This window comes from Somniosus microcephalus, chromosome 5, assembly GCF_052327205.1.
Source record: "Somniosus microcephalus isolate GS21.2 chromosome 5, FLI_Smic_1.0, whole genome shotgun sequence".
NCBI classification, from domain to species: domain Eukaryota; kingdom Metazoa; phylum Chordata; class Chondrichthyes; order Squaliformes; family Somniosidae; genus Somniosus; species Somniosus microcephalus.
The window spans coordinates 316,935,058-316,955,761 of NC_140991.1; the positions used below are offsets into that span (position 1 = coordinate 316,935,058).

General features: G+C 50.2%; 1 protein-coding gene across 1 annotated transcript in view; it reads right to left on the bottom strand.

Annotated features, from left to right (window-relative positions):
* Positions 1–20,704, bottom strand: part of cpne4b (copine IVb) — a 542,136-nt gene that overhangs the window by 138,349 nt on the left and 383,083 nt on the right. Inside the window, exons 5-6 of the mRNA XM_085989288.1 lie at positions 19,581–19,655; positions 4,060–4,143 (exon numbers count right to left, since the gene is read on the bottom strand). Coding sequence (XP_085845414.1) covers positions 4,060–4,143; positions 19,581–19,655 — 159 coding nt within the window. The remainder of the gene's footprint in view (positions 1–4,059; positions 4,144–19,580; positions 19,656–20,704) is intronic.

The window sequence follows — 20,704 nt, forward strand, 5'->3', positions numbered from 1 at the left end:
AGCCCGGCACTTCTCCTTGGTGCCGGGCTCTTTTGCCGGCACTCGCGATCGGGGCTCGCGCTGTTGCAGGCCCCTCCCCCTTAACAGTGGGAGGAAGGCCTGCAGTACCGCAGCGTGCCGTGCCGCAGCGTGTGGCGCTGCGGCACGTAGCGCTGCGAAATTCACTTTCAGCCCCCTAAGAGGGACGCGGAGCGCCTCGAGCCGCGCCCCGTCTCCCTCTAGGGGCACTTCAACTGAATTTGCGGCGATCGCTAATGCGACGATCGCGGCGCAAATTCCAGCGCCCAGGCGAACTTTGCGCCACTTGGGCGCCTCAGGCCAATTTCTAGGCCATTATATCTAACTTCAGTGACGAGTTCCATTCATGGTCACCAAAACCACCAATTTGATTTTTATTTAATGCTGATTACATAAAATCAAGGTTCATGTCATTCTGCAAGCACATTGGGCCGGAATTTGCGGTGGGTAATAGCGGCGAACGAGCAGCGCTCGCTGTTATTACCCCTCTGAAACTGACCGCAACCTCGGGATGTGGCGCAGGCGCATCCTAACGCGGAAATCCTGAAGTTGCGGTCAGTCATTCACTGCTCTCTCTCTCTCTAAAAAGAGCTTCCTCACTTCCTGGTTCGCTGTCTGTGAGAATTCTGCGTTGTGATTGGCTGCTTAGACAGCCTGTTGACGTCACAGCAGCTCGCGCTAGGGATTCCCCGCTAACCTCCGTGGATTTCAATTACGCGTCGGAAAAGCCGGACTTCTCGCCACAGGGTTCGGGAGATCCTCGTGCGAAGCTTGCTCCGGGGCCGTCAGCGTGCGCCTTCGCTCCGCCACTGACCGCAGATTACGATCCAATATGTTTTCCAGGCTGGCGCGGCAGTGAATATCCCATTCCTATCTGGGAGACTAACAAACAAGGATTGATGCAATGTTACTGTGCCCAGCATTCCCCGCCCCAGTCCCCTCGATGCTGACTTCTGCTGGGGGAACAGTTCCACAGCTACAAGTGTTCTCCTCTAATTCACCCAAGTGGCCATTCCACATGTGTCAACCTAGACAGGTGCCTGCAGACTATATGACCCTTGGTGATCATAGCTAAGAAAGGCAAAACTTGCATTTATAAGCACTTTTAATGACGCAAGACGTCCCAAGTATTTTTTGAAGTGTGGTCACTGTTGTAATGTAGGAAACATGGCGGCCAATTTGCGCACAGCAAGCTCCCACAAACAGCAATGTGATAATGACCAGATCATCTGTTTTAGTGATGTTGATTGAGGGATAAATATTGGCCCCAGGACACCGGGGAGAACTCCCCTGCCCTTCTTCAAAATAGTGGCCATCGGAATTTTTATGTCCACCTGAGAGAACAGACGGGGCCTCGGTTTAACGTCTCATCTGAAAGACGGCACCTCCGACAGTGCAGCACTCCCTCAGTACTGGCACTGGAGTGTCAGCCTAGATTGTTGTGCTCAAGTCTCTGGAGTGGGGACTTAAACCCACAACCTTCTGACTCCGAGGTGAGGGTGCCGCCCACTGAGCCATGGCTGACACGATGCTCAACCCTGTGCTCCTCTGATAGCCGTACACAATGACTTTCCACCTGGGGTCAGTAGATGATCATCAGCAGCAGAAGCCTGGCCAATTTTTTCTCTCTCTGTTGCGTGGTAATGTAATGATATGTTTTTATAAAATTTACAACGTCCCCATGGGTGTTAAGGCCAGTGGAGCATCTCAGTTCTTGTCCTAGCTGAGCTCAGACGAGGGATAGAGCCCAAGGTCGTTCAGGCTCGTAGGGTTCAGTTCCACACATCAAATGAGATGAAAAGTGAATACTTTCAATTCTCAAAATCCCTTCTAATTAAATTGAATATACCTTTACTCCTTTACTCTTCAATGTCCACAAACAATCTAGCTATGGGGGAGGGGGGGAGAGATTTATACACAAGATCTTGCCCATTCCCGACCCCATGAATTATCTCTTTAGAGACCAAGAAGAACGTGATTGTCTCACTTCACACGTTTAGAAGGCCAATCGCTCGCGTCTGTTTTAAGCTGTCGCTTATGAATTTAACTATAAAAATAATTATCTGCCTATGAGGATGGCGTGTGTGACTTGGAGGTGGTGGTGTTCCCAGGCGCCTGCTGCCCATGTCCTTCTAGGTGGAAGAGGTCGCGGGTTTGGGAGGTGCTGTCGAAGAAGCCTCGGCGAGTTGCTGCAGTGCATCTTGTAGATGGTGCACACTGCAGCCACTATGGATATGGAAGAGCAACTGAACGCTTAGCTTGGCTGCTTTCTGTTCATCTGCACCATTATTTCCTCACTTTGATCAACATAACATTCACACGTATTTAATCATTACATTTATAGGAAACCTCCTGTAGTTAAACGAAACAACATAAGAATTAGGAGCAGGAGTTGGCCATTCGGCCCCTCGAGCCTGCTCCGCCATTCAATAAGATCATGGCTGATCTTCGACCTCAACTCCACTTTCCTGCACTATCCCATATCCCTCGATTCGCTTAATATCCAAAAATCTATCGATCTCAGTCTTGAATATACTCAACGACTGAGCCTCCACAGCCCTCTGGGGTAGAGAATTCCAAAGATTCACCACCCTCTGAGTGAAGAAATTCCTCCTCATCTCAGTCCTAAATGGCCGACCCCTTATCCTGAGACTGTGACCCCTGGTTCTAGACTCTCCAGCCAGGGGAAACATCCTCCCTGTGTCTACTCTGTCAAGCCCTGTAAGAATTTTGTATGTTTCAATGAGATCACCTCTCATTCTTCTAAACTCTAGAGAATATAGGCCCAGTCTACTCAATCTCTCCTCATAGGACAATCCCCCCATCCCAGGAATCAGCCTGGTGAACCTTCGCTGCACTCCCTCTATGGCAAGTATATCCTTCCTTAGGTAAGGAGACCAAAACTGTCCACAATACTCCAGGTGTGGCCTCACCAGGGCCCTATATAATTGCAGTAAGACGTCTTTACTCAAAGGGTTGGTGGCTGTGTCAGTGAGAAGACCACCACTTCCTTTGATAAAAATTGGCTGGCTCCACCTGAGACAGTATTTCCAATCTTGCACTATTACTAGGAATTCTTGCAGGTCCAAGTTAAAATAGCCCAGTTCGTAGCCAGCTTGCCAATAGCTTTTAAGGTCGCTTCAAAGCATGAACTTGGCTCTTCCTGATTAAACAACAACAACTTGTATTTATATAGCACCTTTAACATAGTAAAACGTCCCAGGGTGCTTCACAGGAGTGTTGTAAAACAAAAAATTTGACACCGAGCCACATAAGGAGAAATTAGGGCAGGTGACCAAAAGCTTGCTCAACGAGGTCGGTTTTAAGGAGCGTCTTAAAGGAGGAGAGAGAGGCGGAGAGGTTTAGGGAGGGAATTCCAGAGCTTAGGGCCCAGGCAGCTGAAGGCACGGCCGACAATGGTGGAGCGATTAAAATCAGGGATGTTCAAGAGGGCAGGATTAGAGGAGCGCAGATATCTCGGGGGGTTGCAGGGCTGGAGGTTACAGAGATAGGGAGGGGCGAGGCCATGGAGGGATTTGAAAACAAGGATGAGAATTTTGAAATCGAGGTGCTGCTTAACTGGGAGCCAATGTAGGTCAGCGAGCACAGGGGGTGATGGGCGAACGGGACTTGGTGTGAGTTAGGACACGGGCAGCCGAGTTTTGGATGACCTCAAGTTTACGTAGGGTAGAATGTGGGAGGCCAGCCAGGAGTGCGTTGGAATAGTCGAGTCTAGAGGTAACAAAGGCATGGATGAGGGTTTCAGCAGCGGATGAGCTGAGGCAGGGGCGGAGACGGGCGATGTTACGGAGGTGGAAATAGGCGGTCTTAGTTACGCCGCGGATATAAACTGGGAGCAGACACACATGAGCTCCGTACCAGGGAAGGAAGAGGGTGGCAATCACTTGTGCAGGTCTCGAACATGAACTTAAATGGCGAGCCAAGATAGATAAAGAGACATTTCTCATTTCTCTGACCTTATAGTCTATGAAGTGCATGTGTTAGTGTTTAACCGAAGAATGAAATCAGAAATTACAGTACCTCTGTTCTGTGTACGAGCTGCTGTGTTCCATCATCATTCATCCTGAAGATTTCAAGAAATGGATCTGATTTGCTGAAAAAGTCCTAAAAAAAAATGTAATTTCCATCTTACTCACGGATATTAAGCACAGTCCAGTTGTTCCACTTCGCCACATTTTAATTATATTGAAATATTGGCATCTTGGAACGTATTGAACAGCTACTACAGCTTACATAAGAACATAAGAATTAGGAGCAGGAGTCGGCCATTCGACCCTTCGAGCCTGCTCCGCCATTCAATGAGATCATGGCTGATCTTCTACCTCAACTCCATTCACCGGCCCCATCCCCATATCCCTTGATGCCCTTACTAGTCAGAAATCTATCGACTTCTGTTTTGAATATACTCAACGAATGAGCCACCACAGCCCTCTGGGGTAGAGAATTCCAAAGATTCACCACCCTCTGAGTGAAGAAATTTCTTCTCATTTCAGTCCTAAATGGCCAACCCCTTATCCTGAGACTGTGACCCCTGGTTCTAGACTCCCCAGCCAGGGGAAACATTCTCCCTGCATCTACCCTGTCAAGCCCTGTAAGAATTTTGTATGTTTCAATGAGATCACCTCTCATTCTTCTAAACTCGAGTGAATATAGGCCGAGTCCACTCAATCTCTCCTCATAGGACAATCCCCCCATCCCAGGAATCAGTCTGGTGAACCTTCGTTGCACTCCCTCTATGGCAAGTATATCCTTCCTTAGGTAAGGAGACCAAAACTGTCCACAATACTCCCGGTGTGGTCTCACCGGGGCCCTATATAATTGCAGTAAGACGTCTTTACTCTTATACTCAAATCCTCTTGTAATAAAGGCCAACATACCATTTGCTTTCCTAATTGCTTGCTGTAGCGGCATGTTAACTTTCAGTGAGCTTGTGTCTATCGTACTTCCCCCAAGCCCCCTGAGCCTGAAGAGTATCCTGTAGACAGTGTATTAGGCCTGGGGTGAAGATAGACAGCTAATATAGTTGTATTCGCTAAATCTCTTCTAACGGAAAGTGTGAAGACAACGGGTTTGGTTTTCCTGACCTTTGCCCCAAGGAACCCGCACTTCCTAGACAGAAGGGTCAGGAAAAAAGGGGGCAGAGCTTTCTTTCACCGTCCCCTTTCTGTTGCCGTGGGATTTGTGGGGATTCCCCAGGGGGTGGGGGTGGGAGGGGGCCGAAGGTGCAGGAGCAGCGTACGAACGTCAATGAGGCATCCCTGGCGTTCTGCTTAACTTTCATCCTCATCAGCCCATTGGGCAAGTAATTAAATGAAGAAGCAGGTCTTGGATCTTGATCTTAAATCTCTGTCCCCTAGTCCTTGTACCGTCAACTAATGGGAACAGCCTTTCCGCGTCTAGCCTATCCAAACCCATCATAATCTTATACACCTCTATCAAATCTCTCCTCAACCTCTTTTGCTCCAAGGAGAACAACCCCAGCTTCTCCAACCTAACCTTGTAGCTAAAATTCCTCATCCCGCGAATGGCTGTTTTTTGGACTGGCGGGGGGTGTACAGTGGCGATCCCCCAAAGTTCAGTACTAGGACCACTGCTGTTTTTGATGTACATTGATGACTTGGACTTGGGGGTATGTGGCACGATTTTGAAATCTGCAGATGACACGAAACTTGGAAGTGTAGTAAACAGTGAGGAGGAGAGTGATAGACTTCAAGAAGATGTAGACCGGCTGGTGGAATGGGCTGACACATGGCAGATGAAATTCAACGCCGAGAATTGTGAGGGTGATACATTCTGGTAGGAAGAACGAGGAGTGGCCGTATATACTAAATGGTGCAAATTTAAAGGGGGTGCAAGAACCGAGAGACCTGGGGGGGTTTGTGCGCAAATCTTTGATGGTGGCAGGACAGGTTAACAAAGCAGTTAATAAAGCACATGGGGTCCTGGGCTTTATAAATAGAGGCAGAGGCCGGAATTTTCACAGGGAAAAATGGGTGGGTTGGAGGTGGGGGTGGGGTGGGGGTGGCGGGTGGGGAGTGAAAGTTGTAAAAATGTAAAACCCGCCCACTTTCACCTTTCACCTTTCACTCAGGCGGGACAGGGGCGCGGGTCGACAATTTAAATATGATAATGAGGCCTGCGGCCTCTACTTTAATCTGCTTTGCAGGTTTCACTGTGAGCGGCCGGGGATTCCGGGGCTCGGCATTCCCAGTGACTGCAACGAGGCGGCCTCAGCTGCAGGGAGCAATCCTTGTGGGCCGGGAGGAGCAGAATGCTTTGTCTCGGCCCCCCCGAGCTCCCCCACCAGCCACCTGCACCCCCCGGGGTCGGAGTTCGGACCACCCCACCCAACCCCCCCCCACCCCGGGCATGGAACACCGCTCACCCCCCCCCCCCCCCACCCACCAGGATCGCGACTCAGCCCCGGGTTCGGGGATCGGACCACCCCCCACAGCTTGGATCCACCCCCCCGGCCATCCTGGGCCCAGCACCTACCTGGTCCTGTGCGTCCTGGTCCCTGATCCTCGCCCGACTGGAACCCGCCCTTTACGTTACACACACACACACACGCTGTGAAGTTAAATCTCCACAGTGTGCCGGGAAACCCGAACTCCCAGGTTTCCCGCCATCTCCCGGGGTCCCCCCGCACCGTGCGGGCAGGAAACGGGGAAAATCCAACCCATAGAGTACAAAAGCCAGGAAGTTTTGCTGAACCTTTATAAAACACAAGTTCGGCCCCAGCTGGAGTATTCTGACCAATTCTGGGCACCACACTTTAGGAAGGACGTGAAGACTTTGGAGAGGGTGCAGAAAAGATTTACGAGAATGGTTCCAGGGATGAGGGATTACAGTTGCATGGTTAGACTAGAGAAGCTGGGGTTGTTCTCCTTGGAGTGGAGAAGGCTAAGAGGAGATTTGATAGAGGTGTTTAAAATCATGAAGGGTTTAGATCGAGTAAATAAAGAGAAACTGTTTCCAATGGCTGAAGGGTCAATAACCAGAGGGCACAGATTTAAGGTGATTGGCAAAAGAACCAGAGGCGACAGGAGGAAAAACTGTTTTACGCAGCGAGTGGTTAGGATTTGGAATGCGCTGCCTGATAGGGCGGTGGATACAGATTCAATAGTAGCCTTCAAAAGGGAATTGAATAAATACTTGAAGGAGAAAAAATTGCAGGGATGTGGGGAAAGAGTGGGGGAGTGGGACTGACTGGATTGGTCTTCGAAAGGGCTGGCGCAGACTCGATGGGCCGAATGGCCTCCTTCTGTGCTGTCCTATTCTATGATTCCGTGATCCTATTCAATTGGATTAGCTAAAAAAATCAGATCCAAGTTACATTATATAATTAAGTTAAGTTATTACTAAATAAAGGAATAGATGATGTGGAGAAAGTTAAAGGCTGCAATTGATAGGGGGGGTCCTGGTGATGTTGACAAGCTGTTGGAGCCGTGTCCTCTGGTGATTACTGAGCCAACAGCTGCCCCCCCTCTATAACCCCCACTGGCTCTCTCAGTGTTGGCCGTACAAACACATCAGCGAGTGTTTCTGCTGGTAAAGGTAACTGTGGGATAATCAGTCTTTATCAGCCTCTCTACCCTGGTTCATTCAATATGACAAACAGTAGATGGATGGTTTAGTGCAATCACACATTGTTAGTTAATTGAAGTACCGTAATATTTGATAAAAGTCTACACCGCTAATGAAGAGACCGTTATGACTCCGCCACCCAACACCCGTATCAGCCCCAGCGAAGAAACATAACTTGTAAAAAGGAAGGGGTTTGTCCAAGCAGATACTAGGTAGCGTTAAGCCGGCTGGTGCTGTCCAACATTCTCCCGAACGAGTCGACAGAATTACAGAATGGCATTCGACCACCGTTGAGAAAGTGGCAACTGAAAAATCGCAGCTTGTTGTGAAATTCCTTTTCCGCCCTTATGGAGCAGTAAGGGGGCAGACAGAAGTTTCACCCCTTACAATGCAAAGAGTGAACCTTCAGTAACTCTCACCACCAGAGGCCTGGACTAATGATCCAGAGACGTGAGTTCAAATCCCACCACGGCAGCTGGGGAATTTAAAAATTCAATTAATTAAATAAATCTGGAATAAAAAGCTAGTATCAGTAATGGTGACTGTGAAACTATCGGATTTATGTAAAAACCCATCTGGTTCACTAATGTCCTTTAGGGAAGGAAATCTACCATCTTTACCCGGTCTGGCCGATATGTGACTCCAGACCCCCAGCAATGTGGTTGACTCTTAACTGCCCTCTGAAATGGCCCAGCAATCCAAAAGACGGCACCTCTGACAGTGCAGCGCTCCCTCAGTCAAAGGTGTGAATGGTGTCCAAACAGGTCAGTCAGGGAAACATTACATCAAAGAACAATGAGGTGGGGCCACAAGGGGTCAAATATTGCAGATGCTGGGGTCTGTATGAAAAACAAAAAAACAGACAAAAAACATGTTTCCCTGACTGACCTGTTTGGACACCATTCACACCTTTGACTGCTGTGATTATCTCTCTGCCGAGGTGCGATAAATGGCAGTTGGAAAGGTTACCTGTAAACATCTGACATGATTCTCTGACTATATAAGCTGTGTCTTTATGCATTTCTCCACTTCACCTGAAGAAGGAGCAGCGCTCCGAAAGCTTGTGATTTCAAATAAAGCTGTTGGACTATAACCTGGTGTTGTGTGATTTCTTACATAAGTTTTAAGGGCCCAGAACTTGGTGTCGGGGCTTGCCGCGCGTGCAAGCCCCCGATGTGCGCTTACCCGGCGCGCCGACATCTGAAACCTGGCCCGCAGTGGATTTCCTGTCAGTGGCCAGGTTCTGATGTCGGCGCGCTGTGCTAACCTGACCCAGCGGCGTCGTTAGTTCGATGTGCTGGCTGGGATCAGGTGAGCACTGTTCAGCCAATCAGGGGAGGGGAAACTTCATTCATGAGTTTGAGAGTAAGAACTGTCAAACTCATGAGAAGTACTGCACTCCAAAACACTACTTAAACTTTAAATAAAATTTTAAAAACATCCCAATCATTAAATTAAGTATAAATAAGTTTAAAAAAATAATTTAAACAATAATTTTTTTTTTGAAAAAAATAAATTTTTAATAAAAAGGGTCTAAAACTAAACTTACCTTATTGTAGATTCTTTAAAATAATAAACCTGTGGAAAAAAAAATTCTAAATTGCACTAAAGCACCACTTACCTGTAAAAATAAATACTTACATGTGCTTTTTACAAGCGTAAAGACCGGAGGCCTTTACACATGTGCAAATCCCCCAAAACCGAGGAAATCCAAGACGCACGCGCTGCCCCCTACAGCGCACGCGCTAGCCTCTTCACCTCTTGGGTTAGAGGAGAGGAAATGCCGGTTTTCAGCGCATGCGCTGTGCATGCTGAAAACCGGCATTTCCTCCGGCCAGACGCGTGAGTACCCCTTCCGCACTCACGCGTTTGGGGAGGAATTACTGCCCCAAGATGTTCGTTTTAATTTGCACTCTGGGCAGGTAGAGGTTTTTAAATTACCATTCTCGCCGGACAGCTTTCCCCCAATGGCACTGGATCTCAACACTAAAGCTCCCACACTAGTATCTCACTGGCGGCTCCCAGCACTTCTTGACCTGATCCCTTTGCCACCCTCTCCCCCCCTCCCCCCCAACACCCCGCCCCCCCACTCCCCCGCCACAAGCCTAAACCCAGCTTAACTCAACCTCTGGCCTCTCCGCACTCTCAAACAGCCACACCTCAGTACGGCTTGCAATCTTTCACTAATCATTAACAAAATTACACAGAAGTACTTCAAGGAAAAGAAAACGGCTGCTTGATGTTGCAATCATATATCTCTGCTCTGTTTAGCGGAGCTGATTAATTAATAATTGGCTTCAAATACTCAGACATACCTCAGTTGAGATTTAATTACACAATCTCATTCTGAATGCAATATAGCTTAAGTGTTGGACGTGTGAATTATATATTGCGCAGTATTTGAAATACTGAATTTGTCAGTTGTATTCATTCATGTGATTAATTCGTGTGTATAGTTATATTTGAATGAGCACAGGACTGTATATATGATAAAAATCCATTGTGACTATTCATCGATGAATATATAAACCAGCTGTCACCAACGTTCCCTCGAAGCCGCGCAGCGCTCTGCAGCTCCCGCGCAGCCGGCTCACCGGCTTTTAAATAGGAGAAACTGTGCATGCACGACATTCTGAACGGGCCGCAAGAACATAAGAAATAGGAGCAGGAGTCGGCCACTCGTCCCCTCGAGCCTGCTCCGCCATTCAATAAGATCATGGCTGATCTTGGGCTCAAAGCCACTTCCCCTGCCCGCTCCCCGTAACCCTTCACTCCCTTATCTTGCAAAAATCTGTCTATCTCCACCTTAAATGTATTTAATGACCCAGCCTCCACGGCTCTCTAGGGCAGAGAATTCCACAGATTTACGACCCTCTGAGAGAAGAAATTCCTCCTCGTCTCCGTTCTAAAAGGGCGACCCTTTATTCTGAAACTGTGCCCCCGAGTTCTAGATTTCCCCACGAGGGGAAACATCCTCTCTGCATCTACCCTGTCGAGCCCCCTCAGTATCGTATATGGCCTACTCCTGCTCCTATCTTCTATGTGTCTATGTTTCTATGTTTCTATTTCCCTATGTACACAGATTTCAATAGCCTACGGTTATCTGCATTCCAACATTAAATGCCAGGCATAACTTAGGCTATGGTTACTGCAATAGAGGCTTTTTATTAAGATTCTCTGCAAGTAACGCCACAGGGAATAAATTAGTCTTTTCTTTTTTTAAATAAAATAACTGACATTACAAGGGTAGAGCTATTGCAAGGAAGTAAGGAGAGGGGGTGGGTGGGGGGGTGAATTCACAATCTGACGCTCCCAGTGGGGGAGCAGCACTTGCAGGGAGCCGACATCGGATTGCATGGGAGCACAACTAACCATGGAATCATCTCTGTAATATAATCTCAGCATTCACTCTAATGGTGTATACCGTTATCTAAAGGCCTCATTTAGCAGTTGAGCCCTTTATAACAATTCCCAAGTCTCCATTATTCTCTGCGTACGACTGCGAATAAGCATTATAATGGGTTTTTACAAAATGTGATGCTACTGAAATGTTACATTAAGCTGAAAGCACAAGTGGATCATCAGTGATGTATTTACTGGCACCCAGCGTCCTGAGAGCATCACATGCCCAGGTTCCCTTGCTCCAAAGGGCTTTTCAAAATGCTGAAAGACAACAAGGGCAGCGGGACTGCAGTGCCAAATACGTTACCAAATGGAGTGATGTTGCTTTTCAGAGAGATTTAGGTGTCCTCGTACAGCAAACAGGAGAGTTAGCATGCAGGTACAGCAAGCAATTAGGAAGGCAAATGGCATGTTGGCCTTTATTGCAAGGGGGTTGCAGTACAAGAGTAAGGGGCCTAGAAATTGAGTTTGCGCTGCGCCGGGGCTTAACGCCGGAAATTTAGCGCCGGTGCTAAGTCGCGCTGTGCGCGCCAAAAATTCAGTAGCGCCGCGCCCAAACGGCTGTCGGCGCTACTGAAGGCTGTTTGCGCCTGAAAACTGGCGCTACGTGCCGCATTGCGGCGCTATTCCGGCGCTGCGGCGCCCGATGCGGTGCGGCAGGCTCGGGAAGTGCAGGCCTCCTCCTTCATGTTAAGGAGGAGCTGCCTGCACCCGCCCGCTGGCCGGTTAAATTGCCACAAAAATGAGCCCGGCACCTCGGGGAAGTGCCGGGCTCGCAGCCGAGAAGCATCTGTTCCGCGGGGGGGGGGGGTGGGGGAGTCCGGGGAGGGAGGTGCGGGCAGGCGGCCGGCGGGAAAGCGGCCGGCCGCCGCTCCACCTTTATGCGCCGGCGCAAAGTCGTGTAAGACTCTGTTGCCAGAGTCTTAGTTGCGGCTGCCACGGGCGAGGTGGCCGCAACTGAATTTCGGCGCTGGGGCCCGTCACCACGGCAACCGGGACGCTGTGCACACCGATGACGTCGTCGGTGCCGGCGCAGCGCTACAGGTGTAACGCCGATGTTGGGCCCTAGTCAATTTCAAAACCGGCTGTAAGTCCAGCGCAATGCCCTCTAGCGCCGCAAAATGGGCGCTAAGCCCACTCAATTTCTAGGCCAGGAAGTCTTGCTACAATTGTACAGGGCCTTGGTAAGACCACACCTGGAGTACTGGGCACAGTTTTGGTCTCCTTATCTAAGGAAGGATATACTTGCCTTGGAGGCTGTGCAACGAAGGTTCACTCGATTGATTCCTGGGATGAGAGGGTTGTCCTATGAGGAGAGATTGAGTAGATTGGGCCGATACTCTCTGGAGTTTAGAAGAATGAGAGGTGATCTCATTGAAACATACAAGATTCTGAGAGGGATTGACGGGGTCGATGCTGAGAGGTTGTTTCCCCCTGGCTGGAGAGTCCAGAACTGGCCTAGAAATTCAGGTGGCTGCACCACCCGTTAGCGCCTTAAGAGGGCGCTGAGTGGGTTGCACGCCACTGGCCACGCCTCCCGCTAAATTCTGCGGGACGCTAATGGCGGCGTTAGCCGTTATCGCTGCGCCGCTACCGATGACGTCATCGCTGTGCGCAGCGCCCCGCTGATGCCCCGGCCGCGATATTAGGAAGCGCCCCCTGATTTACCGCCGGACGCTATGTGCGACCGGTTCAGGGGGCCTACCTGCGGCGGTAGAGGCGGAAATTAAAGGAGCGGTGCGGGGCGGCCATTTTTGTTGTTGGCCACCTGCCAGCACCTCTCCGCACTGCCGTCCCCGGCCTCCTGACCACCACCCCCCCCCGGCTGCGTTCCAAGAGCCCAGCACTTCTCCTCGGTGCCGGGCTCTTTTGCCGGCACTTGCAATCCTCGGGGGCCCAGCTGGGCCCCAGATCGCGCAGAACAAGGCCCCTCCCCTTTAAGAAGGGGAGGAAGGCCTGCAATACCGCAGCACGACGTGCCGCAGTGTGTGGCGCTGCGGCACGTTGCGCAGCGATATTCAGTCGCAGCGCCCCAAGAGGGATGCAGGGCGCCTCCAGTAGCACCGCGCTTCCCTTTGGGGCGCTCCAACTGAATTTCCGGCGGAGGGCCACAAATGCTTCTGGGGCGCTACTTTTAGCGCCCTGGCGAGGCTGGCGCCCCAAACGGGGCTATCGTCAATTTCTAGGCCCTAGTCTCAGGATAAGGGGTCGGACATTTAAGACTGAGATGAGGAGGAATTTCTTCACTCAGAGGGTTGGGAATCTTTGGAATTCTCTACCCCAAAGGGCTGTGGACGCTGAGTTGTTGAGTATATTCAAGGCTGAGATCGATAAACTTTTGGACTCTAGAATCAAGGGAGATGAAGATCGGGCGGGAAAGTGGAGTTGAGGTCGAAGATCAGCCATGATCTTACTGAATGGCGGCGCAGGCTCGAGGGCAGATTGGCCTCCGCCTCTCCTAATTCTTATGTTCTTATACAAGTGTACGCTTCCGATTCTCCCTCCTGGCGAGATTCCTAATCTCGCTGTGCAGCAGTAGGGAAAGTTGGGGGAAGGGAACAGTGAAGCCATGCTGACTCTCCAAGCGGCCAGCTTCCGAGCAGCACTGGTGGAGGGCCGAGAGCAGAAACACTCCGACACAACCTTCACAAGATGATGCTGAAACACAACTGGCAAATAGTTTGTTCAGCAGAAGGCTGCGTACCCAAGGTATCCACCCTCAATATCTCCTCTGTCAATTAGCAGCTTGTATAATTTGTACACAGAAACACGGCGCCATATTAAAAAGAGCCCAAAGGCAATTTTATTTTTACTTATTTATGGGATGTGGGCGTCGCTGGTAAGGCCAGCATTTATTGCCCATCCCTAATTGCCCTCGAGAAGGTGGTGGTGAGCCGCCTTCTTGAACTGCTGCAGTCCGTGTGGTGAAGGTGCTCCCACAGTGCTGTTAGGGAGGGAGTTCCAGGATTGTGACCCAGCAACGATGAAGGAACGGCCAATATATTTCTAAGTCAGGATGGTGTGTGACTTGGAGGGGAACTTGGAGGTGGTGGTGTTCCCATGTGCCTGCTGCCCTTGTCCTTCTAGGTGGAAGAGGTCGCGGGTTTGGGAGGTGCTGTTGAAGAAGCCTTGGCGAGTTGCTGCAGTGCATCTTGTAGATGGTACACACTGCAGCCACGGTGCGCCGGTGGTGGAGGGAGTGAATGTTTAAGGTGGTGGATGGGGTGCCAATCAAGCGGGCTGCTTTGTCCTGGATGGTGTCGAGCTTCTTGAGTGTTGTTGGAGCTGCACTCATCCAGGCAAGCGGAGAATATTCCATCACACTCCTGACTTGTGCCTTAATTGCCAGAGAAAGGTGGACTTGGAATACAGGCCCTTGCCCCGAGAGCCATTCCGCCATCGTACTCCAGGCAGAAAGCCCCACAGGACAGGAAGAGAAAGAATCAATATCTTTTGTCACATTTCAATACAGAACCCAAAAAGAAAACAAAAAGTCAGGTTCTTCACAATGTGAGCTGTATTTAATTTCATACCCAAGGGCTTGTAGAGAAAATAAAAAATCTATTTTGTTGTCAGTTTCAATAGATTCAGTTAGGAAGGCAGAGATCAATTTGTTCAGCTGCTTTATTGTCTGGTTGAAGCTGCCATGTCAATTGACAATCTGTTCTGAGGGCCACAGAATGTGAACAGCCTCTATCTATTCTGCCACGGAAGAGTATTTTGTGGTCATGAGGTGGAACTGGACACTGCCACTATTTTACTCGACACCACTTTCTAATTCTGAGCCACGCGTGGAGTTCCCTCAGCAGTTCAGTTCCCTCAGCTGACGGGAACAGAAACCCACAAATGCTATTGAAATCGGAGACTGGAAAGTGATGCCGGGCTGACGGAGGTTCTTGTGAACAGGCGCACGGTACAAACTTTCAGGAATACTCGCACTCCAGTTTCTTCAGGAACGTGAGCATAGGAGCAGGAGGAGGCCATTCAGCCCCTCGAGCCTGGTACACGGGAACAGGAGGAGGCCATTCAGCCCCTCGAGCCTGATCCACCTTTCAGTGTGATCATGGCTGATCTGTGACCTAACTCCATCCACCCGCCTTGGCTCCGTCCAATGGCAACTGGGCCTCACTTGTTTGTACAAATCATGATTGGAGTCTAGAAGATCAAGGTTACTCAGACTAGGCTTGTACTCCCTCGAGTATAGAAGATTAAGGGGTGTGACGTAATAAAACTCACTACGCACTTTGTTTGAGTATAAAGCAAGGCTTTAATCAACTTGTTTCAGAACATGGAGGTCTAGTTGTACTTCACTAGTTCCTGTCTTACAAAATGTCCCTGGAAAGCTGGGCCCACGCCCGAGTATTTATACTCCTTGGACGGCGCCACCAGCTGGCCGTCCAGCGTTATTTCATAAGTAGTTTCTTGATGATGATGAGATTTATAACAGGGTGATCTACTTGAGGTGTTTAAGATGATTAAAGGAGTTGATTGGGTGGCGAGAGAGAAACTCTTTCCTCTGGTGGGGGGAGTCCAGAACAAGGGGGCATCACCTTAAAATTAGAGCCAGGCCGTTCGGATTAACATTGCAAAGAGACTGTTGTCAATTTTGAGGAGAGAAGGAGGTTGACGAGCTCAGCCACCTTCTCACCAGGCACAAGCGAGGCAATGGAGCTTTCACACTGCTGGGAAAGCTCGAACGGAGACGGTTCAACATTACAAGTGAACATTGTGTCTATGCGCACGGCTGCATTCCTGTGTGTGTACAGAACCAGGCTGTGTACTGACGGTTCAAATACAGCTCGGCAGTTTCTGATGTTGGAATGGTGCAATAAAATAACTTTAAATTAAAGGCTGGGGAAAGAAAGAGAGAGAAAGGCTGTGATTTTGCTCACCTCGGTGGGTCCGTGGCGGGCAACATTGGTGGCGGGTCCCAACCCCACTGCTGGCTCCAGCCCGCTCTGGAAAATGAATTTCCCTTTGATGGGGCTTGTTAAGCCCTGCCCAGCGCGTTTCCCCGGCCAATTAGAGGAAGCGGGTCTGGTGACGTCATTTGGTGCCGCGTCATCAGCCGGTTTCCTTAAAGGGGCCATGTCCACATTGATTTTGACATTTGTGCTGTCAGTGTTCTACAGAATTGAGGTGCTGCAAACACTGACAATCACTGCACAGAGGAGCAGGGCTGCACCCAGGCTCTCCCATGATTCCCTCCACATGCTTATAGAGGGAGTCACAGCACGCACGGAGGTCCTCTTCCCTTCCCATGGGGGGAAGAGACCTCCCCAGGAGATCAACACATCCTGGTTGCACATTGTACAGGAGAGCTCAAGCAGGGATGTCATCAGGAGGACCAGGCTGCAGTGGCACAAACCTTTCAATGATCTCAGTAGATCACAAAACATTAGGACAAGGCCACACTCAACCTCATCCTGCTGTGCCTCTCATCACATCCCCATCACTCTGCCTTCCCTGTCCTACTCCTGCACATCCTTACTCCTCACACCAGCTTACCTTGCACCTCCACCCATCCCTCTCTGTCTATATTATCACTTCCCCATCTCACTGGCCACCCCTCACACTCACCCTCATCCTAGTCCAATCATACCAACTAACAATACTCTCCTCTCTCTCTTAGGCAGTCCCTCGGAACCGAGGATGACTTGCTTCCACATTAAAAATGAGTTCGCAGGTGACTGATGAGTCCAATGCGGGACCTACAGTCTCTGTCACAGGTGGGGCAGACGGTGGTTGAAGGGGCGGGTGGGTGGGGTGCTTGGGTTGACGTGCGCCCCTTCCACTGTTTGCGCTTGGCTTCCGCTTGCTCCCAGCGAAGAGACTCGAGGTATTCGGCGCCTTCTTGGCTGCTTCTCCTCCACTTTGTGCGGTCTTGGGCCAGGGATTCCCAGGTGTCGGAGGGGATGTTACACTTTTTCAAGGAGGCTTTGAGGGTGTCCTTGAAGCATTTCCTCTGCCCACCTGGGGCTCTCTTGCCGTGTCGGAGCTCCGAGTAGAGCGCTTGTTTTGGGAGTCTCTTTTCGGACATGAGGACAATGTGTCCCGTCCATCGGAGCTGGTCGAGCATGGTCAAAGCTTCGATGCTGGGGATGTTGGCCTGAACGAGAACATTGACGTTGGTGTGCCTATCCTGCCAATGGATTTGCAGGATCTTGCGGAGGCAGCGTTGGTGGTACCTCTCCAGTGCTTTGAGGTGCCTGCTGTACATGGTCCATGTCTCTGAGGCATACAGCAGGGTTGGTATCACTGCTGCCCTGTAGACCATGAGCTTGGTGCCAGGTTTGAGGCCCTGGTCTTCAAACACTCTCTTCCTCAGGCGACCGAAGGCTGCACTGGCACACTGAAGGCGGTGTTGGACTTCGTCATTGACATCTGCCCTTATTGACAGTCGACTCCCGAGGTATGGAAAGTGGTCAACGTTGTCCAAGGCCTTGTCATGGATTTTGATAATCGGGGGGCAGTACTGTATGGCGGGGGCAGGTTGGTAGAGGACCTTTGTCTTACGGATATTTAGTGTAAGGCCCATGCTCTTGTATGCTTCGCTGAAGGTGTTAACGATGGTTTGGAGTTCGACCTCCGAGTGTGTGCATACTGTAGATACACAAGAGTAGGCACTTGTGTGTTTTAGCCAATGTTCATGTAAAGTTTCTGTTCATGTGCTATCAAACACTGAAACCTTTGTTTTCAGCACTTTGCGTTCTTGGGCAGATTTGTGTGCACTTTTGGAAGTGGCTTAGTGAGTTGCAGTGAATGGTGAGACATAACGGTACCCCCCACAATGGTGATGAGTGTGAAAGGAATGGTTTGGGCATTGTAGGGATACTTTATGGTGTTGGTGTGGGGTGGTGCCAACCTGGTGCATCATGTGGCAGCCAGGGTGTACAGCGTCAAGTGAAATAAATGTGGCCATGGTGAGGCCATCTCTGGCCTCCCGGGCAGCAATGTGGTCGGGTGCTGATGCCCTGTGTCCTGTGCAGCATCAGCTGATTGCAGAGAAGGTTGGTGTTGTTGGTGCTGCTGGTGTGTCTGGTGCTGCTGGTGTTGGGGCTGATCGTGGTGGGATTCTAAGGACCAAGGTGAGAGAGTATAAAGTGCACCCATGCTGATGGAATAGAGGGCAGATGAAGTAGAGACGACAGAAGCGATCTGTCAATGGTGGGAGAGGTAATGAGGTCAGACTGGATGGAGATTTGTGTATAGACTTGCAGCATCCTGAATCTGTTGTGGAAATGCAGTGAGGAAGAGCTTGTGGCTGAGGGAAGATATCTCTGGAAGGTGGGAACTTTTACTGTACATTTGAAGCTGTCAACTTATCAGCTGATTCAATGGCCAATGACCTCCCGCCTCAGCTCCACAGACGCAGTCTAGGCACAGCGGGAAACCCGTGGGCAAGCTGTCAAATCTAAAAGGTCAATTTAAAGCCATTGCTAAGTGGCTGTAAGCAAGCCACTGATGATTTTAATTGCCTCCCCCGCCATTGCCTGTCGGGTCTACTCAGCGCTGGCAGACCCGACATTGGGAAAGTCCAGTGTGCGCGTTTTGACAGCGGGTTCCCAGCCCACTGTCAATCATTTAAAATTTCACAGCTGACCTGCCACCCATCCCGTCCGCTGAGCGCCGGCAAAACTTTGGCCAAAGAGCGAAAGATCTCAGGACGTCCCAAAGTGCTTTACAGCCAATGAAGCACTTTTTGAAGTGTAGTCACTGTTGTAATGTAGGAAACGCAGCAGCCAATTTGCGCACAGCAAGCTCCCACAAACAGCAATGTGATAATGACCAGATAATCTGTTTTTAGTGATGTTGATTGAGGGAGAAATATTAGCCCCAGGACACCGGGGCGAACTCCCCTGCTCTTCTTCAAAATAGTGCCGTGGGATCTTTTACATCCACCTGAGAGAGCAGACGGGGCTTCGGTTTAACGTCTAATCCGAAAGACGGCCCCTCCGACAGTGCAGCACTCCCTCAGTACTGCCCCTCCGACAGTGCAGCACTCCCTCAGTACTGCCCCTCCGACAGTGTGACACTCCCTCAGTGCTACCCCTCCGACAGTGCAGCACTCCCTCAGTACTGCCCCTCCGACAGTGCAGCACTCCCTCAGTACTGCCCCTCCGACAGTGCAGCACTCCCTCAGTACTACCCCTCCGACAGTGCAGCACTCCCTCAGTACTGCCCCTCCGACAGTGCAGCACTCCCTCAGTACTGCCCCTCCGACAGTGTGACACTCCCTCAGTACTGCCCCTCCGACAGTGTAGCACTCCCTCAGTACTGCCCCTCCGACAGTGTGACACTCCCTCAGTACTGCCCCTCTGACAGTGTAGCACTCCCTCAGTACTGCACTGGAGTGTCAGCCTAGATTTTTGTACTGAAGTCTCTGGAGCAGGACTTGAACCCACAACCTTCTGACTCAGAGGCGAGAGTGCGGCCCCACTGAGCCACGGCTGACATAAGCAATAAATAAAAGGACAAAAAATTATTAAACAGCTTGAGCCGCAAGTGATGCATTTCTTTTCAGATTAGATCCTTTCTTTTTATTTTCTTACCTTATCGTCTAGTTTTCTTGCACTAAATGTCAGCTCCACATAGTCATCGTTCCCCGACAGTTCTTCAGCAATCACCTGCAGAGAGAAAATAAATTCAAAGATGGTCAGAATCGGCAGAGATCGTTCCCCAGGTGAAGAGCGGACAGGATTCACAGCAACGTCACGGCCATGGCATGAAGACTAGACAAGGTTGAGGGCAAACAGTCAGGGTTAAGTCAGGGCCCAATGAAAGGTAAACGGAGTCAAAAGAAGAGAAAGACTTGCATTTCTATAGCGCCTTTCACCACCACCGGATGTCCCAAAGCGCTTTACAGCCAATGAAGTACTTTTTGAAGTGTAGTCACTGTTGTAATGTAGGAAACATGTCAGCCAATTTGCGCCTCAGCAAGCTCCCACAAACAGCAATGTGATAATGACCAGATCATCTGTTTTAGTGATGTTGGTTGAGGGATAAATATTGGCCCCAGGACACCAGGGAGAACTCCCCAGCTCTTCTTCAAAATAATGCCATGGGATCTTTTATGTCCACCTCGGTTTAACGTCTCATCCGAAAGACCACACCTCCGACAGTGCAGCACTCCCTCAGCACTGCACTTGGAGTGTCAGCCTAGATTTTTGTGCTCAAATCTCTGGAGTGGGACTTGAACCCACAACCTTCATGACTCAGAGGCGAGTGTGCTGCCCACTGAGCCACGGGGTGCCACCGTACCGTCCCCGCTGGTTGAAGCAGGCGCGGTGGTTGCTAACACGGTGTTGTCCGATAAACGAGGTGCTGGGTCAAACCTCAGTCGTTGCACAGGGCACTGCTGCTCCCGTGGCTGATTAACCGTCTCGACTGTGAGCAGCCCAGGTAATCGCACCCGAGTCTGCTCGAAACAAGCGGAGCGCTTAAATCGGCAACTGTAGGGGATTTGATAATGAAGGTTATCGCTCGGTGAGGAGGTGCGAAGAGCTGATTGGACAGATGCTGACATTGCCCCAAATAACCGAAGCCTTGCAATGGGTATAACTGGAATTGACATGTATGGGGGCCGCTAGTCGGCCGGTATAAGCAGTTGTCCACAATAACCGTGGGTAGTACATGTGGTGGGGACTGTACTGGAATACTTTTAATAGGCCGGCTT